This window comes from Hydra vulgaris, chromosome 04, assembly GCF_038396675.1.
Source record: "Hydra vulgaris chromosome 04, alternate assembly HydraT2T_AEP".
NCBI lineage: Eukaryota > Metazoa > Cnidaria > Hydrozoa > Anthoathecata > Hydridae > Hydra > Hydra vulgaris.
In genome coordinates this window covers 36,870,566-36,897,365 of record NC_088923.1, presented here as the reverse complement: position 1 = coordinate 36,897,365, position 26,800 = coordinate 36,870,566, and the positions used below count along the sequence as shown (strand labels likewise).

Genomic DNA, 26,800 nt, shown 5'->3' with positions numbered 1-26,800 from the left:
ATGACTGTAATGCTCATCACACTGAATGGCTTGGTTCTAGTATCAGTGACTCTGCAGGCATTAAGGCCCGCAACTTTTGCCTTTCTCAATCTCTAACACAAAAAGTCAACTTTTCAACTCGCTTTCCAGACAACCAGAATCATTTGCCATCTTTACTACACTTATGTTATGTTTCTGATCCTAGACTTATGTCTTGTTTCTAATCTCTCTAAAACTATTATCTCATTCTTCTTTTTTTTTCTTTTTTTCTTTTTGTTATTCACCTCCTCAAGGCCGAGAAAGCCACTACAGATGAGGAGGCTACTTAATAGTGGTTATAACCCTCTCTCAACTCTATAACTCCGAAACACGAACCTTGAGGAACAAAGCCGCTGCGCGAAGAAACAAGTTGAGCGCGGTACTACCAGGGACGTGGTGGGGATCGAACTCGGAACCTCTCGCTTATGAAACAAGCGCTTTACCACAACACCACTACCGCATATTACCGCATATACCGCATATCTTCATCATCAGAATCATCTTATCACCGTACCTATTACATCTACCTTAAAGCTGACTGGGATTCTCTCCGTGATTTTCTTCATGATGACCCTTGGGTAGAAATCTTTTGTCTTTCTGCTGAAAAATGTGTTTCTTATGTAACTTCTTGGATTCAGGCTTGCACTGAATTCTTTATTTCCTTTTGATTATTATCAAGCCTCTTCTCCATGGTTTTCGTCTCATTGTGCTGCTGTAATTTCCAATTGTAACCATTACTTTAATAACCATAAGCAATAACAGTTCTCCAGAAAATAGGCGTCTGTTTACTACTGCTAGAAACCAATGTAAAACGGTTTTGTCTAACCCCAATTCTCAGCTTACAAAATCTTGTATTTTATCTCAAAAATTAGGCTCATGTGACTTCTGAAGAATCCTTAACATTATCTATAACAAGGGGAAATTAGTTGTTGGACCTCTCTTGTATAGTTCAGAATTTGTTACCTCACCTAAAAACAAAGCTGAATTGATTGCTAAGAACTTCTCATCAATATCATCTCTTGATTCCACTGTTTTCTTTCTACCTGATATAGCTGACAAAAAGGTTAATCCTTTTGTATCTAAAGTGATTTCCTACTTAGACTCTTCTACAGCTTGTAGTCCGGACAACATACCTGTTATAGTCTTGTTGAAGTGTTCTCCGGATGAAAGTTGATGTATTTAACACAGTTATAAGTATTGTTATAAATCAGATAGATTCTTGTTTTATGTCCCTGAAAACAGTAAATAGCTATTTTTCATTTTTAAATCCCAAAAATATAGTATTATTAGATTCTGATGAAATACTTAAACATGCCACAAGTTTGCAAAACAAATATCCGATAGATATATCCAATGTCTTTCCAAATCAAATAATTTTGTTTAAAAAAACTTTCAAAATGGAGAATAAAGGTGTGGACAGTATTTTGGGTTTGCTCAAATTAATAATAATAACATATTGTGATAAAAGTTATTCTTTCACTGAAATAGTCGCAGCACTTATGCTATATTTGGCATTTCCTGTTAGCGTGGCAACTGCAGAAAGATGTTTCAGCACATTAAAAATAATTAAAATACATTTGAGGACGAAAATATTACAAGACCATTCGTCTGTGTTAAGTCTATTAGCTATTGAAGCAGAAAAAGCAGCTCAATTAGATTTAAAAGATGTAATAAACCAATTTGAAGCTAAGAAGACACAAAAAAAACAACTTCATTAGAACTTCTACATACAATTATAACATACTATAACAAACTAGTTTCTGTCATTAATATATTATTAATTTGTGTTTTAGAATATGGTTTTATGTATGATTTCTTTGTAGTAATTTAGGTGCCCAGATTAGGACGTGTGATTTTTTGTTGCTACCCTAATGCTAACATGCATTGAACTTTATTAAAATAGTTAAAATATAACTTTTATGAGTTCATTTTTTTTAACAAAGTAATATACTTATATACTGTATAACATATATATATATATAACATATATATATATATATACATATATATATATATATATATATATATATATATATATATATATATATATATATATATATATATATATATATATATTCTAACCTCTATAAATATTTTGTAAACAAAAAACGATATACGTTAGTAATGTTGACAAAGAATAGATTAAGTTTGAAGCAGAATCATTCACAGAACAGAAAAACTCAAATTTTACTTATTAGATAAATAAACTTTAATTCCTCAGAAAATATAAGTTTCAGCATCATATTTTTTTTTTAAATAATGTTTTAAACATTAGTAAAGCTTGCCAGAAAATTACAGGATTGCACTATGTATCATAGAGTCACAGCAATTATTTAAATGCAGTTCATGAATGATCATGCAAGGAAGTCATGCGCAGAAGTTGCGAATTTGTTAATTTTATTTAGAAAATGTAAGGAATTAAATTGCTTGCGAGTATTTTAAATGAAATATTATGCTTCTATGACTCATATTTAATATATTTTCGATGAGAAATGGGACTCATCAATTATTTCTAGCTAAAGTATAACGTTTTGAAAATTGTGGTTTATTTTCAAACTGTACCAATATTATTACACAAAAAAAATAAAATGATCAAATATTTATATATTTAATTTATTCAGGTAGCCTAAAATATGATAAAATATTTTTGTTATAAATATTTTTCAAGAAAATCATAATAGTATGCATATTGTTTTGAGTCCCAGCTTTTAATTGCTAAAACAAAGAAAAATGAAAAATCGCGCACAGAAATGGAATTGCCCATATATAACAAATATATATATACATATTTATATTTAATAGGTAATTTACTTTTAATTTCTAATATTATTAATTATGATGAATTTAAACATTTGTTTTATACATATTTTCAGTATTTATTTTGGGGTGTGCGAGAAATCAAAACAAGTAGTCTTGGAAGATTTGAAAACTTACAAGTTTGCATTCAATGTTCTGGAAACAATGTAGAGTCCGATTTAATTTCTGCTCATATAAATTTAAATTTTTCAAAAAAATCATATGGACGTTTTTGCCTGGTATATCTTATTTTTGTTTACTTTTATTAGACTTAATTTGTTATTTTATTAACTCTGTTTATTAGTATTATTTTATTATATCAGCATCAAGAAGTTTATATCAGTATCAAGATGATCATGATCATCCTGCTGCTGTGTTATTGTTGTGATATTGTTAATTTCAAGTCAAACATCACTCTATTCTTTTTCTCTTTCTTGCACAGCTGCATTTTCAATTGTGATCATTTTTTTATTTTTTCAAAAGAAAAAACTCACTTTAAAACAAACATCTTTATATCTTCGTTTGAAAATGTAAAAAGGTATAGTCAGCATTGTATTTGGTTGTAGATTGTCTATTTTATCTCAGAAGTTAGGTTTTAAGTACTTTTGAAAAATCTTTAACATTGTTGTTAACAAAGACAAGTTGAACATTCTATTTATCATACATGCATACTAGTATTATGTTTATTTACTTACAAGGATAATGCAGAACAATTTGGAAATAATTTTTCCTTTAATTCATCTCTTGAATCTAATGACCACATTATTCCTGTCATTTTAGAGAAAAGGTCATTTTATTGCTGTACATCTTAATTACACCAGTTTTTGTTGCTGAAGTTATTTACTTAAACCCTTCTACAGCTTGTGTTTCAAACAACATTGTACTGTGGGCGGTGGCAAAATAGTGGCCAAAATTATTTTTTCCATTTTTTACCCAATTTTTAAAAAATTCATATAGTAAAGTTTTTATATTTAAAATTTCACATAATTTTAATATTCAATTTCAACTTGACTTTGTAGCATAAGAATATTTCCCTAGGGGTTCCACCCCACCCCACCTTAAGTTTCATTAAAAGATCAAATAAGTGATTTTTAAAGAAAAGCAGAATGAATAAGCTTTCCTTAATTTTTTTTTTGTATATTTATGAAGTTATCTGGATTTGGCAAATAAAAGATTTTGCTAATCAATATCAACTTCTAAATATATAGGGGGAGAGTTGGGTAGCCCCGGACGGCAGGTAGCCCCAGACACTTGTTGTACAGCTAAAACTGAAGAAGATGTTCGGTATTGAGTACTATAAAAACATACTTGTGATTTTAAGGCATATGCAAAATATCTGCCCCAATATTCGAAAGCAATTGGATGGCAGAACCAAATATTGTTTGCTAGCATCAGGATAAAAATAATCATCATATTTGAATCACTTATTTTTGTATCTATTTTTTTTGTTTACACTTACTTTTTTATTTATTTATGAAAAAAGTTTAATTTACAATATTTGTAAAAAAAATATTTTTGTTTTATACTTTTATGAATGGTTTCAAAAATGGTATTTTGAAATGAGGTATTATCGGATGATACCGGACACACGTTTGGAGGGTAGCTCCGGACAGTTTAGCTTATTTATAAATTGAAATTTTTGCAATTAATGCATTTTTTTCATTTATGTTAAAAAGCATCGTTTGATTATTGACAAAAATCAAACAATAATTTATTTTGTATTATATTACAAATTATCAATATTACCTTATATAAAACTAATTTTTAAATGTTGTGTATGGTTGCTTTCTTCGTTTGCAATACTAATGTGAAATCTCCTTATTTATCCTTTGAATTTATGGAAAAAATTATTTTTTCAATGTTGTTTTACACTCTCGTTTATTTGATTATTAATATATATATATATATATATATATATATATATATATATATATATATATATATATATATATATATATATATATATATATATATATATATATATCATATATATACATATATATATATATATATATATATATATATATATATATATATATATATATATATATATATATATATACATACATCCATATATATACATACATGCATATGTATACATACATATATATATATATATAAATATAAATATATGTAAACATATATATATGTAAGCATTTATATCTCTCTATATATAAGCATTTATATCTCTCTATATATATAAAATAAATATTATTTAATTACTTACAAAAGTCTAAAGGTTAAATTAATATATACTGCAGTTATTAAATTGTAAATAAGTTTTGTTTATAGATTTCATTTTATTAGTTTACAATGCCAAAAATTTGGAGTGAAGAAAATTTGTTAAAAGCAATAAATATGGTAACTGTCGAAAAATCATCTATTAGAAGTGCTTCTAAAAAGAATCAGACATCACCTAGTACACTTGTACACTATGAACAAATTAAAAGCCTAAATTCTCAAATAAAGATGTGTTTCTTAATTAGGATGTTTTCAAAACACTTTCAATGATGAGTTTGAAATCAAATGTATAATCGATTTTTAGGATTTTCTCAGCATGAATTTTTTAGGTAAGTTTATGATGAAGCTTGATTTATGATTTATCTGAAGAGTTGAAGATTAAGCATCGTTTCAACAAGAAAAAAAGAATAGCAGGAGAAGATTTCTTTATATAATTTTAAAACCAACACCCAATATTAATTTTAACAACACTTCAATCTACAAGTGTTATTTGGGCTGTTGGTTTCAACTAATCTTAAGTAGATTTTTTTTCTGGTCTTGATTATCTAGCATCTACAATAACAAATATTCTTATGGCAATTGATCAATCAACAACAATAATAACAAAAACAAAGCAAGTAAATAAGCTATCAGAAATTCAGCAATAAATCTATCAGCAATTAATTATCTATTAGTAATAAATAAGAAATCAGCAATGAATAACAACGTTCTCAATAGCATCACTCAACCAGCGACTTATAAATTCTACCTATGTAACCTCCACTACCATTTTTGTTTCTAAAACACCTAATATCACAGCAATCATTTCAAAAAAATCATTAACTTTTAATGCAGCTACTAAATCTGCAGCTACTGATGTTTTGAATGTTTTATCTCTGATTTCTACAATTCCTCAAAAAATAATTAACTCTAGAAAAAGAAAAGCTCAAAAAAGTGAAGTTCTCACCTCTTCTCCTTATGTTAAGCACTCATTGATAAGCATGGAAAGCTTCCTAAACTCACTCAATCAATAAAAGAAAGAAATATGATTAAAAAAATAAAAAAATATGCTCCTCGTTTGTTTAAAAGTCCTGAAAACAAAACCAAATTCTTTATCAATATTATACAATATTGATAAAGAAAGTTTTGATAAAGACTGAATTCAGTGCTTTACATGTAAAGATTGGACACATGAAAATTGTGTAGAGTTAAATCCTACCTGACTATTATGATTTGTACTTTTATATGGTGTTAAAAAATAAATTATCTTAAGTATGAATTAATTATCTGGGAAATTTATTTTTTGGTTATTTTGATGTTTTTTTATCAGTGTTTTAACAAAATATAGTATGTTATTTTGTTTTAATTTCCAATAAAAGTACAAGTACCTTTATTGGAAATTAAAACAAAATAACATACTATATTTTTTTAAAACACTGATAAAAAAACATTCTAAATGATGTTGTTTTTAAAATACTTGTTTCAATCCCATTCCTTTTCATAATTGAATAGACTAGATGCAATTTTTTTTTTAAATGTATCAAAAACTTTCAAAAAAAGCCTAAGTTATCAAGGTCCTATAATTTTGGACGAGCTTAGATGACATTAACTCTGAATTTAAAAAAAATATAAATCTGTAGAAATAGTCACAAAAAAGTTTTTTTTGTTATTAATCCTGCTTCTAATTATTTTAACTGGAATGTTCGTGGTAAATAATGTATTAAGTATGTGTCTTATGATTTAAAAAGCGAACTCCTGTTTAAAATATATGTCTGGGGCAACCCTCCAATTTTTTTATATGCTTGTTTTCTAACATTTTTTCATTTACATTTTTATGTTATATTTAAGTACAATTTAACTATTTTTTGCCTTTAATTCGATAAATAGATGTTTCTACTTTCACAAAAATCATTTGGCACTAAGTTTTTAATTAGCGTTTGAGTAATATACTACTTACTCCTTAAGTGTCTTGAGCTACCCAAGTCTCCACTATTAAAGTTTTTCTTAAATTGATCAATATTGATGTTATCATCATTTTTATAAATGCTTTTAGTAATACTTAATAAATTTACTTGTACTTGTATTTACATTTACTTTTTTTAGTACTAAAATGACTTCTTTTGGAAGAATATTTGTTATATTTTAAGATCTTGTACTTGAAGATTGCACTTATAATTGGATCTGATGATTGCAAATATTTATACATTAAATAAGTTGCTTTTGAGCACTTGCGAACATATTGTTAACAATCTTCTTTAGTGATTTTGTTGTGACACTCTAATGCTTCTTTACCCAAAGTTTCTACAGGAACAGTAATAGTTAAAATAATTTCTCCAACATGTGCCAATATTTTAGGGACTGTTGCAGGAATTTCAAACCAGCTTCCATAAATATTTTAGAATATTAATTATGTTTCCTCACAATAAATGCTGATTTCAGATTTATAAAGATTTAGCAACATTTTTTGTTTTATTGCAAACTGTTAACGGCGATTATGTTGTTGCAACTGTTACCTGAATCACTATCATTGATGCAATCCATTTTCTGATGATGTTTATAGAGTTTCTAGAAGCTCCAATCAATCCTAAAAATTATTAATAATTTGAAAAATCCTATTTTCTAAATAAAAATTCTATTTTCTAAATGCTTTCAAAACATATTGCCTATAGAAATTCCAACACAAAGTCTATAGAATATTCTATAGAATTTCAATGGGAAGTCTATAGGAGTTTCTATAAAATAAATCAATACTATTTAACATCATTTTTTTCTATATGCTTTTAAAACAAATGGTCTATAGAAATTCAACTATAAAAAGTTTATAGAATATTGTAAAATATTGTACAGAACGTTTCTGTAAACCATATTTTTTAAAATGTATACAAAATATTTTTATAAACATTTCAGATATTCTATAAGCCATCTGTTTATCATATAAGGAATATTTGCTAATAGAAGAAAAAATAAAAATAAAAAGTGAACATATAGACTTTTAAAACAAATGATTTTAAATATTAAATAATCAAAAAAGTCAATACAATATGTACATTCTTATAACATCTTTCATAGTTTAAATTTTCTTAACTTTCAATGAAGTGTTTAATGTTATCTTGGTTGCTGTTCCCACATCTTGATAAAAGCTAAAAAGACAAAACAGTTCAATTAAGTATTGATTTCTGTTGTTTAATAAAGAAATTTAAATTCTTTATTAGTTACCAACAACACCATCAACAAGGTATTGACAAATTTTGGGTTTTACTAATTTGGCAGAGTGCGTTTCTTTGCAAGCCAGATAAACTACCACAGATCAAATAAGTTGTGTTTCCCCAAAACATCAATTACAAATCTATTTGTTACATTTGCTGAATTTCACATCGTCAATGTATAATTTGTGACCAGACACTTATTTTTTCTAAGTTACAAAGTAAAAGTGCTATGAATATGATTAAATGACAAAAAATAAATAAAGTTCTACAACATGAAAATACCTTACTTTACTAGGTCCACCTGGGTAGTTGGGTACTTTCCAAATTTGAATAGATAAATAAGCAGGCATTTTAATAAAACCTGATTTAGAAATATGACTGCCATTAAAAGCATTATTACTAGTCAATGAATCATTAAGTTGATCCGAAATATCAAAAGAGTTAAGATTGTGAAAAGTTACTCTACAAGACACATATTAATAGCTGCATGCTTTTCACTTCTGAAATTATGAATTAAAATTTTAAATTTCACTTAAAAGTCACATGAATTTTCTAATTCAACAGCATCATTTAACAAATCTAAATAATTATATGAATAAAAAGTAAGACTTTTTGTAAACTTTGAAATATAGCTTGTTAAATTTCAAAACTACATTGCACAAGTCTTGGGTTGATCATTCTAGTAAACTTAACATAATAAAAAGTCAGCATTTGAATAAAAATACAGACAAGTAGAAAACAAAACATCATTTACTCTTTTCATATTCATGAAAAAAAGAAATTTCTTTCATTGATGAAATTTTCATTATTCTTCGGTTTTTTCTTCTTTTTCTAAAAAAGCTGTGTCAAACCTGAAATTCTATCGCGTTTTTTACAGACATTCATCTATTTTTGATCAATTTTTTGATTCTTACTTTGCTTTTAATGTGGCTTCAATACCATCTACTACTTCTTCCCATGTTTTTCTGCTAAGAAGTTTCATTTTGACTTTCAGTTTTGTGATGAAATGCATAATAAATTTTGCTTTTGACTTGACTTTGATTATTGTTGGAGTAGAAGTTTATATTGGTTACTTTTTTCCGCCTTTTTGATCTGAATGTATTGATTGTCTTCAATAATTCCTTTTTAATTTTTTATTTTCACTCAAGCGTGCCAAGAAACAATCATATCAAGCTCAATTGATTGCTCACCAACTCATTATATGTTTTAAAACTCTGTATGTCTTCGGATTGCATGCACTCATTTTTAAAGATGGCACTGCACACAGTAGATTTTTGTCTAATGTATCAGTATGTATCATATGGTATTTAAAAAAAAGGTTGGACTGGTCTTATAGAGAGCTTCAAATAATTCAGACTTTTGTAGTCATACACATTTCTTGAGTTGGAGAAACTTAAAACATAAATCATAAAATAATGATCAATTAACGTTTAAATTTGGATGGTTCAGATTTTGAATTAATTGTAGGCTTCTTGTTTGATGATTTCTAGGCTTCTTGTTTGATGATTTCTTTAGTACATCAAATATCTTCTCAATAAAAATCATAACAAATGATAAAATGAATAAAAATAAACAAGAAAAAATAAAAGCATAAAGTTAATATATGTTTTTATTTTGATTTATAAGTGTTTCACTACAAAGAATTTAGAAAAAGCTAAGTTTCAAAGTTATTTAATCCAAGCTTAATTACTTCCAAACTTAATTATTTAAAATTTAAAACTGTAACATTTTCTGTCTACAAAGCAAAAAATAAAACAAAAAAAATTGTCTGTTTGCAGGAATTGAACCCTCGGCCAAACAACAAATTTAAACAACCTATGCGGTACATCAATGTGGCAAATCTGAATTGTGTATAAATAAATTATTATCTTTAAACTATTAGTTGAAACACTTTTAAATTAATTGAACTAAATTTTTTAAGTTTGAACTATAAATTGAGACCCTTCTATATTTAAAAAAACATCAGTTTTTATGCTTTTATTTTCTCTTGTTTATCCTTTATTTATTTTATCATTCGTTAAATTTGTTTCACTTTTTAGTTTAACGTTTGTTAATTTTTAATTTTCTCTTTAAATTAGTTGGCTTTTTTCAGCACATTTTTTAAAACATGCAAATTGTCAATATATGCAAAAAACCCAACTTGTCAAAGGTGTGCGAACACACGGGTCTCTTGAGAAGGCTTGATATATCATTCTGTAGTTATGTATTAAATGAGAATGCTTTGCAGAAAATCCCCCAAATGTTTTCTCCATAGCCCAAATGCAAGGGCAATGGGTTATTAAAATATTTAACTTTACTATCTTATACTAAATTCATCAATAAGTTTTAAGTTCACCTCATCTAATATTATTCGAAAGTTATGACCATGTAAAGTTTTCATCCCCATCAAAATGAGGTTGCAAATTTGACCTGGTCATAACTTTGAAATGTCTAAAGATAATTAGATGAAATTTAAAAAGTGCTGATGAATTTGAATTTAGTATAAAATTGTAAATTAAATTATTTTTTTAACAAATTACCTTCACATTTGGGAAAGGGGAAGTAAATATGTAAAGGTATTTTGTTCCCAGGCTTTAATCACCTCATTTTTGCTAAACATTCTTATCTAATGTAGAAACGAACATATTTAAATTTGGAGTTTTCACAATGCCTAGAACTGTCTGAAACATAAAAAAATTTTCTTTTTCAGTTTCTGTAAAATTTACCATTGCCATTTAAGACAAATTTACCAATTTCAGTTTTTTCATATATGAAAAGAGGTGGCCTCCCACCATGTAGCATGATTGGCATTCATGCTACAATCACCTCACACTTAACTATGCTTACTTCTACAAGTACTCTTTCTGAATGATTTCAAACCTTGAATTCTAATACCTTGAGTACGAAAAAGATTGGAAATTTTTAGTTTGACTGGTGACGTGATCCTTCAATTTAAAAAATTTAAAGATATTGAAATCATTGGTATTAAACAAAATTAAACAATGAGCTTTATTTGCTCATCAGGTCCAGGATCAAATATAAGAAAAGTAAAACATCGAATGAAACCTGAATTAGTCAGAAATTGTATGAAAAGGCAATATTTTTTCAGCAGTAGGGTTGTTGATGGATGCAATAGTCTAATAGCAGAAGTCTTTCAGTCTGTTAAAGTTAACAGCTTCAAATCAAACTTGCAATTGGTCAACTTAATTGATCTAGTTGATCACATCTCTGATGAATAAGTTGAAATCACACTAAAATCTGAATCTTGAAAGGCAACATCATCTAAAATCTCAATATAATTACTGTAAAATTTTTTTTGCAAGACCACTAGCACTAGACATTTTTTGAATTTCTCTAGAAAGAGAAATGGTAAGAAGATATAGTGCTTCTTGCATGGAAGTATTCACAACTTTTATGTATGACAGTGCATATCACCAAAGTAAAATACAAATAATGTGTAATATTTATAGGTTATTCAATTTGGGTCCTTTAGTATACTATTTATACTTATCATATTGTCGTGGTTTTTATTTACCTCTGTCAGTAGGATATAGTTTGACTGTGCATATACATACAAGACAAGGTTATAAACATACAAATCTATAAGTTTACAAAGTACTACTCTAATTGGCATGCTTATTGCTTTTTGCTCCTGCAAGCTGCTGGGTTTGTTTTGTTCTTTCAATGGTTTTTGATTGTTGTATTCTCATTACTAATTATCTATATAACATTACCCCATAATTCTTAAAGAAGATGAGCGAGCCTAAGATGAATCAAACACCTATGCATGGAGAATCTTTGACTATAGGCTTCACTAACCAATTAAAACCACAACCAAGTATTATGGTTAGTATAATGTATAATGGGACTAGTGTAAAGAGCTTTAAGCAAATGTTGTCATACATTAGATGGTTCACGATGGATTAAACATCTAAGCATTGTTTTTTTATCTGCTCCATGACTCACTCCAACACACGCTCAGCCCCAGTACTCTATTCCATGGTGGCTTAGATAGTATACTGTAATATACAGTGTAATATTTATGTTTATTTATTATTTTATTTATAAATTTACTTATTTTTATAGTATTTAATTTAGCTTAAAAGGTAAAAGAATAGTATACTTTTTGCAACTTTTTGCAACTTTTTGCACTTTTTGCTTAGTATACTATTTGCAACTTTAATTTACATATGACCTTAATAAGTTGTTGTAAAATAAAGTAAAATAAATTTTTATTAAAAGTTAAATAAAAAAATGTGTCATTTTAAATTGTATAAAATTTTTATTAATTGATTAAAAAAAAATGTTGTTTGCATTGACCTGACCTATATCAAATGGCATGAAAAATATTTTTAGGGGTCCCCCAAGACCCTTAACCATCAGATGGGTCCCTGATATTAATAAAAAAACAGTTTTTCAAAAGTATGTCTTTTTAGGTCTCAAAAGAAGCGAAAATATATAAAAACTTTAAAAATAACCATCATTTTATAAAAAAATTATTATTTTAGATTTTTGTGAGCAGAAAATGAAGTTTTTTAACTGAAAACAAAAAATAGAGAATTTAACAAGATTTTTTTAATTATAATATTTTTTTGCTATGTTTTTTAATAAAATAATGATTTTAATAAAATAAAATGAAAAATTTAAAAAAAATTCTGCTTCTTTTGAGACCCAACATGATATACTTTTGAAGAACTAACTTTTGAATAATTGTAGGGACCCATCTGATGGTTAAGGGTCTTGGGGGACCCCTAAAAATATTTTTTATTCAAGAAATTTTTAAAACCAGTGTTTTTTTATTATATAGAACACATTAAGGGGGTGTCTGCATAGATTTTTCAAAAATGTTGTTTTTTGGGATACCCTAATATATATATATATATATATATATATATATATATATATATATATATATATATATATATATATATATATATATATATATTGTTGTTGTATGATTTAGTATTAAAAATACTAAACTCTTGATTGTTGTAGAGTGCTCAATATTTAATAAATATACATTTTTTTCAAAAACATAGTTTTTATCTTCATCTTATCAAATTCACTTAACTCGCTATCATCATTATTAATGTACATTGCCTGATAAACTGCTGTTTCATTTCTTATCTTTTTCTACATTTTTCTTTTATCATTAAAAACTTTTTGATGGAAAGTTTTATAAACATTTCAACATGTAAAATTTCTGTTACCACGCATGTTTTCTTGAAACGAGTAGTCTTCAGCATTCATTGAAGTACCAAAAAACTTCTCCAGCTTTTCTCAACGTTCTGGATTGAAGCAGAAAATGTTGAAAAGTTTTTTAAGGGATTCGTTCATAGAAAGACATCTACTTAAAAAACTCACCTTGCTTGTTTTTGTCAACACAGTAGCAATATTCTTTGGTTTCGCTTTGCAAACATTTTAAAATGGCCTGATATGATATTGTGTAGATATTACGCTCTGTCCAATAAATTTCTACTAACTTGGCAACTCTTTGACAACACAAAGATAATTTATTGTTGACTTAAAAGACAAGTTAAAGACAAGTGCAAGAACATCTTTGAGTAAAGGCAACTTTGTATGAGAAAATTTATCAACTACAGGGAAACTTTGTAAAGGAGTTTGTTTATTTTGATTTAAAGCTAGTTTTTTATTACATCTTGTTACAATTTTTTTCATTTTAATTGATATCTAAATTCAGTTAACAATAATAGAAGCAAAGTATTCTCTCGCAAAGTAAAACCAAAGCTATTTTTTAAGGATATATAAGTTTTATATTTTAACAAAAAAAGTTTTATTACATTTTCTTTTTAAAACGCAACTATTATTCATTTTAATTCAAATTTATCCAATCAAAATTTAAATTGCATAAATTTTAAAATAAAGTTGCGTAACTTTATACACAAAAAAACTGCTGCAAAGATTTTTCTTTTAAATTTTTTTTTTTTTTTGTATCTTTAAAAATGTTTAAATAGAGATAGAAGGCCAACCACAAAAAAATAGAAAAAACTAAATTGTTTTTCAAACTTTTCTAAAAAAATCAATTAAGAATAACAGGTTAAACAAAAAATATAGAATTTTGGACCTAATTATGGAGGTGAGACATTTTTTTCCTTAAAATCAATTTGCCAAAATTAATACTACCGTTAAAAAAATTATATTAAAAGTAGTTTTAACCATAACTGTTTTAAAAACTTTCTGTGTTCTCATAAGTTTGCTGCAGTTGTTATATTGTGTATTTTTGAATTAAATCATGGTAGTTACTAGTCATCTCAGTAATGAAACAATAATTAGTATTAGACAATGTTGATAAAGAATCAATCTTTGAGTTCATAAAATGCTTAAGAGTCTGGGCAATGGTGTATGTTTGAATAATTTAATAAATAAGTTGTTGTTGATTGATTTCTCTTATTCTTATTTTTATATGAAATCTGCGTAACTGCGTAATTTATGCGTAACTTATGTAACTGATGTAATTTATAATATATGTAATTTATGTAACTGATGTAATTTATAATATATGTAATTTATGTAACTGATGTAGTTTATGATATATGTAATTTATGTAAATCTAAATTTTAGGAGCTTCCAGAAGAAGAAGTATACTGTCCTCCGCTTACGATTTTAGTTAATAAGGTTATAAAACTGTACAAAGTTAAGAAAATATTTGGTTCAACTGTTATCAAGTCTCTACTGAATTATATTCAAGACAGATCAGCATTTTCAGAATATGAAACAAACGAAGAAAATGAAGTAGGAATTAACCAAGATCTAGAAAAAATTGATAATGAGGTACCAAACAAAAAATCCAAAAAAAGTATAGTTGGGTCTATTAAGAAAAATAGTAGTATTAGACATAAAAAGTCAATAACTGAAAAGTCATTCTTAGAATCAGCTCTTGCATTTTCTCAACAAACTTTAGGTGGCACTAAAAATTATACTAGGTTGGAAAATCCAAAGTTATTTACTAATCATGCAAATAAAAGCTCTTTATCAAAAGAGGTTAGTTTTAAAAACCAATCAAGTCAAATTAGTTTTCAAATTGTACCAAAATCAAATTTTTCAGATAAAATATCTTCAATAACCTACATGATGAACCAAGTTGATTTACCTAATACACCCAAATTTGATTATCTTGGCAATAAAAATGAAGATTTTCAGAATTCAAATATCACACCTTTTAATAAATTAATCAACAAATCAACCATTCCTGCTGAAACTTTAGTTGATTCTTCATTGGATGTTACTGATCTGACAGGTATTTTAATTTTGTTTATTATTTTAATAGTTGGCATAGTAAACTATAGATATTTGATTTTTGTTAAATATTGTATAGATATATGATAATAATAATAACAATAATAATAATAATGATAAAATAAATGATAACAATAATAGTGACTGTGTCATCAAATGTGGGTTGTTTTTTTTGGATAAGTGAATGGGGGGGAGGTGGGAATGTTTTACAATTGCTAACTAGACTAATTTTCTACATTTGCCAACTATAAAATGTCAAAATTTGCTAATTATATTTAAAATTGCCAAATACAATTCGATATTGACCAGTGGGGAAGAAGGGGTGACGTCCTCTGTTTGAGACAAGCTACTTTACTTTTGGTTTTTTCTGTGGTATGAACTGATGAGGTAAAAAGTAATCCCACGGACGCCATATGTATCATTTTTTTAACTTTAATTTGTAGGAAGGCTAAATTATTGGTTTCTTTTTTTAATTAACCACTCTAGATTTGATAAGTTGACAATGCCATTATTACAATAAGTATAATAATTTTCATGAATGTGGCTTCAAATTTTGTTGGAGACGAAACATCTGTGATGAACATAAATATAAGGAATCAAAGACTGGCCTCAGAGATCATTTATATTATATATAGATTTACAAAAATCATACACTAATCTTACCCAGTAAATATAAGTTTCTGCTTGAATAATTAAAAAAACTTGTTTTTGATATCTCTTGCTAGAAAAAATGTCTCTAAACAATTGTGTAATTCAAAAATGCATACATTTTTAAAACCATTACAAATAAAATATCTAAAAGCATTAAAGGTAAAAAAAATTTCATATATAAAGAGTCAACTTGTAATCCACATATTTCACTTTTTACCTGTTGTTGAAGTCTATTCACTATATGTGTTTGTTTGACACTATTCTACTATAATGCAAAGCTATGCTAAACAGTCAAGTCAAACTTGATAAATATGTATATATATATATATATATATATATATATATATATATATATATATATATATATATATATATATATATATATATATATATATATATATATATATATATATATATATGTATATATATATATATGTATTATGTGTATATATATATATATATATATATAAATATATATATATATGTATATATATATATATATATATATATGTATTATGTATATATATATATATATATATATATATATATATATATATATATATATATATATATATATATATATATATATATATATATAATTATATATATATATATATATATATATATATATATAATTATATATATATAAATATATATATGGGCAATTCCACAAGAAAGAGGGGAAATAAAAAACTAAACTCCATAACTCTTTTTTATAACTATTTAAAAATACTTTAAAGCAAAAAAGTTATTACAAAATATCATTTTATCATACCATACCATGATTTTAAAGTTGTAAGGGTTGTATAAACATGTTTTGATACTTATTTACAGTCCTGTTGTGTAGTCTTAAAAATTGTATAGTGCATTTTTTTAACAAAATATATATGGTTTTTAATAATCGTTAATACTTTTTTTCTTACATTATGTCATTTTATTTGTTGTTTTTAAACATTGGATTTTTTCTTATGATCGTCATGACAAAACAAACAACATAAAAATGCTAATAAAGCGTTAAGTGGTATGATCATGCGGTAGTGGTGTAGTGGTAAAGTACTCGCTTCATAAGCGAGAGGTTCTGAGTTCGATCCCCACCATGTCCCTGGTAGTACCGCGCTCAACTTGTTTCTCCGCACAGCGGCTTTGTTTGTCAAAGGTTCGTGTTTCGGAGTTATAGAGTTGATATAGGGTTATAACCAATATTAAGTAGCCTCCTCATCTGTAGTGGCCTTCTTGGCCCTGAGGAGGTGAATAACAAAAAAAAAAAGTAAAAACTATCAAACTTAGGATATAATAACATCAATATGTGCTAAACTCAATCAAAGAATTCATTAATTGATTATCTGAATTTTTTGAAATTAAAAAGTCTGCATCAAAAAGAAAATATGATATGTTTCTTATTTAGCAAAACATTTCAATAATTTGACATTTTGTATAATTTTAAAAGTATTGATGTATAAAAATCTTTTGTTCTTGCTTCAAACATTTATTAATTTCAAAAAATATATTGATCAAGTATATGTTTTGCACATTATAATATGATCTTACCGGTCTCACTAGTTGATTCTGATCAGCTATAGAAACATTTTTATTTCTAAAAAAATAAACTAAATAATAATTTCTTTTTTAAGTAATTAGGCGGAAAAAAAAGAAAAAAAGAACCACAAGAGTGATTTTAAATAGTTTGCTTTATCTTTCAGAAATGGAAGCACTTAAAGCTACTTCAGCCTATTGACCAGAAAGGACATAAAAAAATATAATTTAAAATAAATATTATATTAATAAAAATAATAAAATAACAATTTCAAAATCCTGCTGCTACAGGCTGTTAATAAATTACAATATTATCCAACTGAGCTATTCTTGCTCCACAATATTTTGACATTTTTTCAAAATTTAAAATGTGGTAAAAAAAATTACTGAACTAAAAAAACTTTAAAAAAAAAAAAAAAAGAGAAACTAAAAAAAATACTTAACTAAAGCAAAAACACAATATATATATTTTTTTTATAGGTTATATATATATATATATATATATATATATATATATAAATATATATATATATATATATATATATATATATATATATATATATATATATATATTCAACTAAAACAAAACTCAACAAGCTATAAAGCTTATTTTATTTAAATCATGTTTATAATTACATCCAGAACAATTTTTTATTTTTTACAATATTACATTTAACTTTTATCTAACTTTCTTGTCGGTTTGTATTTTTATTTTTTTTTGGTGTCCGCGCAAAACAAACATGAGGTCAGCGGTAATAATAAAAGAAATCAATAAAAAAAGTAATTAAAACAAATGATGCAAAACAGGCTTTAGTGTAAATAAGAGAAATCATTAAGAAAATTAATTATAACAAACGATTAACAACAAATTATTAGCATTTTGTTCAAATTAAAGTCAATGACTGAAAATGTTGGGTGCCAATAGGAACGAGTTGTACTTAGTTGTCCAACATTTTCAGTCATTGACTTTAATGGATGTTTCAGGTTGTGTACGTACACAAAGTCATTTTTAAAATGTTGTTTTTAAAAAGTTCTTTTTATATATTTTTTGTTATTAATGTTTTGAACATTAATAAACATTAATTAACAAAGAACCATTTACTTTGATTGATATAATGATTGTTTAATATGTATACTCACACTTGATTTAAATTATAGTGTTTTTTAATGGTGTTTAACTAACTTAAAAATGTCAGTTTCTATGTAAATGTTAACAAATAATTACGCATTAAGAAACTATTTCATTCTTTGTTTTAACAGTTCTACTTTGTTTTTGTTTTTTTAGTTTGTTTTAAAAGATTAACATTTATCATAAAAAATACATAGTTATATAAATTAAAAAAACAGCAGTTTATAGAAATTCATTAGAAGTGTTTTGTTACTTCATTAAAGAGTGTTTCAATAATATAAAGGCATTAAAGATCAAGCTTATTTAATTGTACCGACTTTCTAAAACATTTTTTTTTTTTTTTTTCAACCAAATTTTGTTTATCTTTTCAAATGTATTAACTTCAATTATTCTTATATTAAAATTTGTTAAAGAGACTTTCATTGTTGTAGAAGTTATCATCTATAAAAACAAAATAATATTTTATATATATATATATATATATATATATATATATATATATATATATATATATATATATATATATATATATAAATATATATATATATATTGATATTTAAGGCTGTTTTGTATTATAATAATAAAACAAAACTCATAGTCGTAAAAGAGTGCTCAATATTAAAAAAATATTTCAAATAAAGCAATATACATATATATTAATGAAGACAAAACAACTTTTTCTATGGTACTTTAAGTTTCATGGCAGTGTTTAAAAACCAGAGTGGCCAACAGATGGAAAATTTAAAAGCACTTCGTGAAAATTTTTAATAATAACGATCTTCTTATATCCATCAGCTGTAATTTTAAAATTGTTAATTATCTGGACTTAAAGTTAAATCTTATTGACAGTTCTTTCCAACCTTACTGCAAGCCTGGTAATTCCATCAGTTATATAAATGCTGCCTCTAACCACCCTCCTAGTATATTAAAAAGCCTTCCTCAAACTATCGAACTAAGATTGTCAACCAATTCTTCTAACAAAAATAATTTTAAACAATCCATTCCTCCTTATCAAGATGCATTATTTAAATCAGGTTTTATTTGCAAATTCGCCTGCCATTCAAATAAAAAACAGATCCTATATAAAAATCACAAGCGAAACATAATCTGGTACAACCCACCTTTCAGTACCAATGTTGCAACAATAATAGGAAGTCGTTTTTTGAACATGGTAGACCTGCACTTTCTGGTTGGTCATAAACTTCGTTAGATATTTAATCGAAGTACCATTAAAATAAGCTACTCATGTATGCCAAACACCAAGTCCATCATTAATTTGCACAATCACAGGATATTATATAGCCAAGGTAAAGATGAGGGAAAAATATGCAACTGTGTCAATAAATCCATCTGTCCCATGAACAATCAGTGCTTGTCGAAGAACATTGTTTATCAAACGACCGTGTCATCAAATGAACCTGACTACAAAGAAAAAGTAAACTTTGGCTTATGTGAAACTCCATTTAAATTTTGGTATGCTAACCATCTAAAATCTTTTAACATTAATAAATATAAAAATGATACCGAGTTGTCTAAAGAAATTTGGGACATAAAAGACAAAATGTTTACACCCTTAATTAAGTGGAAAATTGTAAAACGTTCCAATCCTTATAACACTTTGTCAAAAATTTGCAATCTTTGTTTATACGAAAAATTCCTTATTTTAACATATAAAGGTGATAACTTGTTAAATAAATGAAATGAGTTGATTTCAAAATGCAGACACAAGAATAAATTCCTCTTATCTTTTTTTGATACTGGAGATTAGCTAATATTTTGTTTTTTCGTTGCCATCAAGTATGTCTTAGCCATGTTAAGATTCTACTACACAGTATTTTGTAATTTTAGTGCTTTTTTTTGTTTTTGAATTCGTATTCAATGGCTGATGATTGCCGTATAGGCATGAAACTACCATAGTACCATAGAAAAAGTTGTTTTTTTTTCGTTAATATATATATATATATATATATATATATATTTATATTTATATTTATATATATTTGTATAAATATATTTATATATATATATATATTAAATGTTGTAATAGTATTAAATAAGTAATTATTTTTGAAAATAACACGATGTTTTTTATTCTTAACATGTTTTGTAAATTTTATTTACATTTTCAAAAGATTATTTTACAATAATAAAAAACTCTGAAATAAATATTAAAAAATAGAAGTCTTTACAGAGAAATATTAAAGGACAAAAAATTATACATAATAAACCAATATATTTATTAAAAAATAACTCAGTAAATAATCAATCAAAGTAACCAACTGTCAAAAAAAAATAAAAATAAACTGACAGTAAAATTAAATAGATAAGTTTATAGCATAGTGTAAAGTTTGTTTATTAAGTGAAGGACTTTCCCATTTAATGTGGAGGGCTTCTTTTATCTTTAATTTGTGTTTGGTTAGGGCATTATCCAAAATCTCAAAAGAATCACAGTTAGCCAAATTTTTAGCCAAAATTTAAGTGTTTAAATATATGAGATTGTTTATCATTTTTAAAGTGCTCATTTATTCTATTTGCCAAGTGTCTGGAGGCTTCTCCAATGTAACTGGCATTACAGCCAGCGCAAGAAAATTTATAGACAACATGAGATTTAAGCAGGTTACGAAGTGACTCTTTTAAGCAAAAACAAACTTGTATTTTATTAGTAGTGAAAATTAATTTTATTAGAACATCCTTGCAATATTTATGAACAATTTTTGAAATTTTCATTTTAGTGTAATTAGAGTACATTCCAATGTATGGAAGCTTAAAGTATCTTTTATTTAAGCTATTAACAATGTTAGAAACAGATGGGTTCATTTTCTTATCAATATTGGATTTAATTTTATAGTCATTAATTTTTTTGTGGAAATTTATTTTGTAAAACTAATAATAGGTTCTTAATATCTTTATCAAAATCAACCCAAGAATTATTAATTTTAAATGTACAATCAAACAACGAACAAGTCTAAATTTGTAGCAAGAGGGAATAAAACGAAGAAAATTTTGTAAAAGACTTGTATATGTTTTTTTGTGATAAAAAAAAGTCAAAAACGAATTGGTTTTTTTAATAAGTACATGTTATTCATATTCAGAATTAAAAATAGCAATTATGTCATCCACATACCGTTTATAAAAAAATGGTGCTGTAAAGGAGCAGTTAATGACCTATGTTTGTTCATGATATCCGACAAAAATATTAGGTAAGATGGGTGCTAAAGGAGAACCCATAGTAACACCATCTGTTTGATCGTAATATTTTCAACCAAATAGAAAATGTGAACCGGGTGTGGAAATCTCAAGTAATTTTTTAAAGTGAAATTTTAAAAAATGTTTTGAGTTAGTTTTATCTTTAAAAAATAAATCAGTTGCAATGTTGATGGTTTCCTTAAGTGGAATATTCGTTAACAAACTTTCAACACCATATAAAACTATAAATTTATTAGTTACATTAATTTGTTTTAATTCTTCAACAAAAGAAAATGAGTCTAAAGTGCAAAATTATTTAGGTATATATGGAGACAATAAATGAGAAAGATGTTTGGCAAGGCTGTAGTTATATGTTCCGATTGTTGAGATGATAGGTCAAAATGTTGGAAGTGAACTATCTTTACTAACTTTGTGCATCATAGGTAACGCGTAAATTCTTGCAGGTTGAGATCCTACAGAATAGATTTTAGTGTAAATATTTTTTTCAAAACATTTAAGCTTATAAAGTTTTCTAAGATACCCTTGTAAAGATATTTCTCTTTTTATAGTTGGATCCTATTTTAATTCTTTAAACTTAGTCTTATTTCTTATAATATTATGTAATGAATTTATATAATCAAATTTATTAACAACAATTATACCATTTCCTTTGTCTGGTCGTGTAATAACAATGTTCTCATTATTCCGCAGTCTTTTATGTTTTATGTTCCGCAATATTTTATGTTTTCTTAGACAATTTTCAGATGGAGTGTATATTTGTATTCGTAGTTGTTAGCCAAATGGGAAAGTTCACTTTTAAGTTGAGGTTTTGAATCATTGTTTTTCAAGTGATTATTAAGAAATGCAAAATACAATCAAATTGAGCGAATACATCTGTCTTTTTGATAAATGCTGGTGGCAAAGCGAAACCAAAGACAGTTGTTTAGTAAATCGAGTTCATCATGTTGTAATGTATATGAAGATAGATTTTGAATAACATTTTGATGATTAAAAGAAACCGCTGATTTTGTGAGGGAACATAATTTGTTTTTGTGAGTTTTAATGATTGAAAGTTCTTTCTTTCTTATATTGTTTTTGATTACCATAGTTAAAAGATACCATTGCAAAGTTAAACAGTTTTTTCTTACTTGAGATTTTAAATTTTCTAACCCTTTGTCCAGTAATTTCTTTTGGTTTATTCTTTTATGTAAAGCACTTTTAAGCAATCGCTTTTTAATCGAGATTATATCATTATAATTTGCATGTGGTATGTTAAAACCAAGATATTTCGAATAGACTTTAAATTAGGCTAACTGATTCTTTTGAAATTTTGGATAATGCCATAACCAAACACAAATTAAAGATAAAAGAAGCCCTCCACATCAAATGGGAAAGTCCCTCACTTAATAAACAAACTTTACATTATGCTATAAACTTATCTATTTAATTTTACTGTCAGTTTATTTATTTATTTATTTTTTTATTTTGACAGTTGATTATTTTGATTGATTATTCTGTAATAAATATATTGGTTTATTATGTATAATTTTTTGTCCATTAATATTTCTTTGTAAAAACTTTTTTTTTAATATTTATTTCAGAGTTTTTTATTATTGTAAAATAATCTTTTGATAATGTAAATAAATTTATGAAACATGTCAAGAATAAAAAACATTGTGTTATTTTTAAAAATTAAAATTTTTTTTCCTGTTAGGTTTTTGTTTTAAAATTATTTTCTTAGAAATATGCAACTTTCTTACAAAACATAATGTATAGAATGAAAGATAATTTGTAACAAATCTAAAAAACAAGAAGGTTTGTGGGTGTTCCTATTTTTAAGGTTCAAACTATTCACAGATTTTTGTTAAACACCTGTTACAAGGAGAAGTGAATGTTACGTGTAATAACAATATGAAAATGAAACAACAAGAATAGAAACAACAAATTAGGTCAATGACATTTAAGATACAGATATTGATGATTTTATTGAAAGTTTTAAAATAAAAATTAATGAAGTTTAGAATACCAAACAATAATAAAAAGAAATTTTTTGTTTAAAAAATACCAATAACCTCAGACATCTTCAAAGGATTCTTAGAATAGCCTAATTCAATATGATTTTTTCCTATAAAGCTTCTTATTTAGTCAAATTTTGATCACAAATTTATTACTAGATTTAACAAAATTTTAATATGATAATGATGCTCTTTATAGTATAAAGGTGTCAAATGTTGAAGGTGTTAAAACTCAAAAAAATAATTTTTATAGAGTATAAATTAACACTTTAATATCTGTATTTTTTTTAAAAAAAGCAAAAGTTTGTAAAAGCAAAAAAAGTTTTGGCAACCCTTTTGATTTTTTGCTGTTTTACTGTGGGATATATTGACATTTCAGATAAAAAAAATTCTTGTTTGGTCTTCTGAACCTTGGGGAAGTAAATTTGTTGAAAAACAAACAAAAATACTAGTTAATAATAAAAGATTAATAGTTTTTGTCAAATATTATTATATTTATGCTATATATTTATTACATTATAGCTATAAAAGCAATAACTCTAATAATTATTAACATTAATTGAATTTTAAACTAACATGATAAAAATAATAAAAATTTTTAGAAAAACGAAAATCGAAAGCAAATATCAAATTACAAGAAAAGTACAGCATAGTAAATGAGTATGAAGAAAAATTTAATGTTCAAGTAGGCGACAAAGAAAAAGTAAATGATGGAGTTAAAGGTGATGAACAAATGGCTGATAAACAATTGTCTATAAACAATATGGGAAAAAAGGAGAAGGAAATTTCAGCAGCAAATGTCAAGAGTAAAGATGGAAATAACCAGGATATAAAAACAGAAGTAATTGAAAAAAGAAAATTCAGTAAAGAAATCATTATACCTCTTCCTTATCCAAAAATTGAAATTTCTACTGAAAAAGTAATTTTTTTTAAATTTATATTTAATAAATATTAAAATGAAAAAATACAACTTTTGTTGGTACACAGAGTTTTATGCCTGGCGGCAATCATCAGCCTATATTTTTTTAAATCAAGAAATTAATGATTTCATATTTATAATCATTTTAATATTTATTAAATATATCAGATCTATTATACAAAACATTTGTTTTCATAATATTGATCACTGTTAAACGAACAAGAAAATTGTATATGCATTACTATACAAAAAACATTATACAATATATATATATATATATATATATATATATATATATATATATATATATATGTATGTATGTGTATATATATATATATATATATATATATTTATATATATATATATATATATATATTTATATTTATATGTATAATATATATAATTTTACATTTTTTATACAAAAACCAGATCATCATCGAATCTACCATTTAATGAATAAATTGTAGAGAAATTGTTATTTATTTAGCAGTTTTTTTCAAATTTTTGATCTGTTATCTGAAGAGACAACAAAGCAACTTTGATATATGATATCTTGATAATAGTTTGGAGGATTTTTCTATAATTTGGAATCCAAATGGAATTTTGCTCAAGGAGTTCAAAAATAGTTCTAAGATCTTGATAGTCTCAAAAATGCCTCATTTATTCAAAACTATTGACAAAATTTTGGAAAAATGTTACTTGTATATCACATCTTAGCTGTACTGAAAAAACTAGATTCATGTAATATTTGATCAAAGTAAGGGCTTAAAAATAACATCTTTTCAGTATTTTAAAAATTTTACATTTTGTAACGAAGCATATAAAATGTTTTTTACAAAGAAATTTTAAATTAAAGCTTTAATATAGTGTCATTAAAAAACTAATTTAGAACATTGAATTATGGACATACAAAGGGGGATATGGGAGGGGCAAATTCTTTCCTAACCTCCTTTCCCCTCCAACCCCCACTGGATTTGGAAAAAAAGAGAAAAGAATAACAAATGATAAATTAAAAAAAAACTGTAAATAATATTATAACAGTGTTTATTTTTTTATTAATTTTTTTGTAGCCAACTGCGTATATTCTTTAAATCTTAATCAGATATGTTGTACCTTTGACCTCATAATGTTGTTGGTGTAGAAACTATGCATATAACTTCAGAGTTAAGCACCCAGCATTCATCATTTCTTTAAAAAATTTTTAACTGGTTTATGTGCATGAATCTGAATTTTATATCAAGTTCACCTACATCTTAAGTGATCTCTGTTCACCAAGATTCATCATAAAAGCATACAATATAGTTCATTTTTTTAATGTTTAATAAAATTTCTATTATATTTGTTTTTTTAATATAAAAGATAATATCAAATAATTCAGTGGTATCTTAGGTAACAGATGCATCAAGGATCAGTTTAAAAAAAATCTTGATCTGACTCACATTGATGACTTATAACTTTTGAATGCAGCTTTCTAAACGACTGAGTTTTTTTTTTAATTTTTATTCACCGCTTGTCAACATTAATGTATCATGAGGCAATTTGATTTGTATTAATTTCTAGTTTAGCATTAAAATTAAGCTTCACAAAAAATCACGAAAACTTTTAATCACGAAACAAAAATATCAACTTTAGCCTGCCATTATGGAACAAGCTGAAATCCCAGATTTAAAATTTTTTTTTATTCTAAAAGTATCATACTTGCTACACAACTTGCTATCTTAAAATTGTTGAAGTATAAAACCAATTTGTTCAAAATTTATTAGCTATTAAAAATGATAAAAAAACTTTTACTTGAAAAGTTAAATTTTGTGCAAAATATACTATTACTTCAATAGTTTTTTCTCAAGAACTGTATTAGATATTGATCTAAAATTATTAGAACATATACAAT

At 25.5% G+C, this 26,800-nt stretch overlaps 1 protein-coding gene across 6 annotated transcripts in view; it reads left to right on the top strand.

The window, feature by feature from the left end:
* LOC101239749 (otoferlin) overlaps positions 1-26,800 on the top strand; it is a 209,604-nt gene that overhangs the window by 143,204 nt on the left and 39,600 nt on the right. For all 6 annotated transcript variants that reach the window (XM_065796214.1, XM_065796217.1, XM_065796218.1 and 3 more), the window contains 3 exons: positions 2,892-3,053; positions 14,802-15,477; positions 24,593-24,909. In XM_065796214.1, the coding sequence (XP_065652286.1) occupies positions 2,892-3,053; positions 14,802-15,477; positions 24,593-24,909 (1,155 nt within the window). The remainder of the gene's footprint in view (positions 1-2,891; positions 3,054-14,801; positions 15,478-24,592; positions 24,910-26,800) is intronic.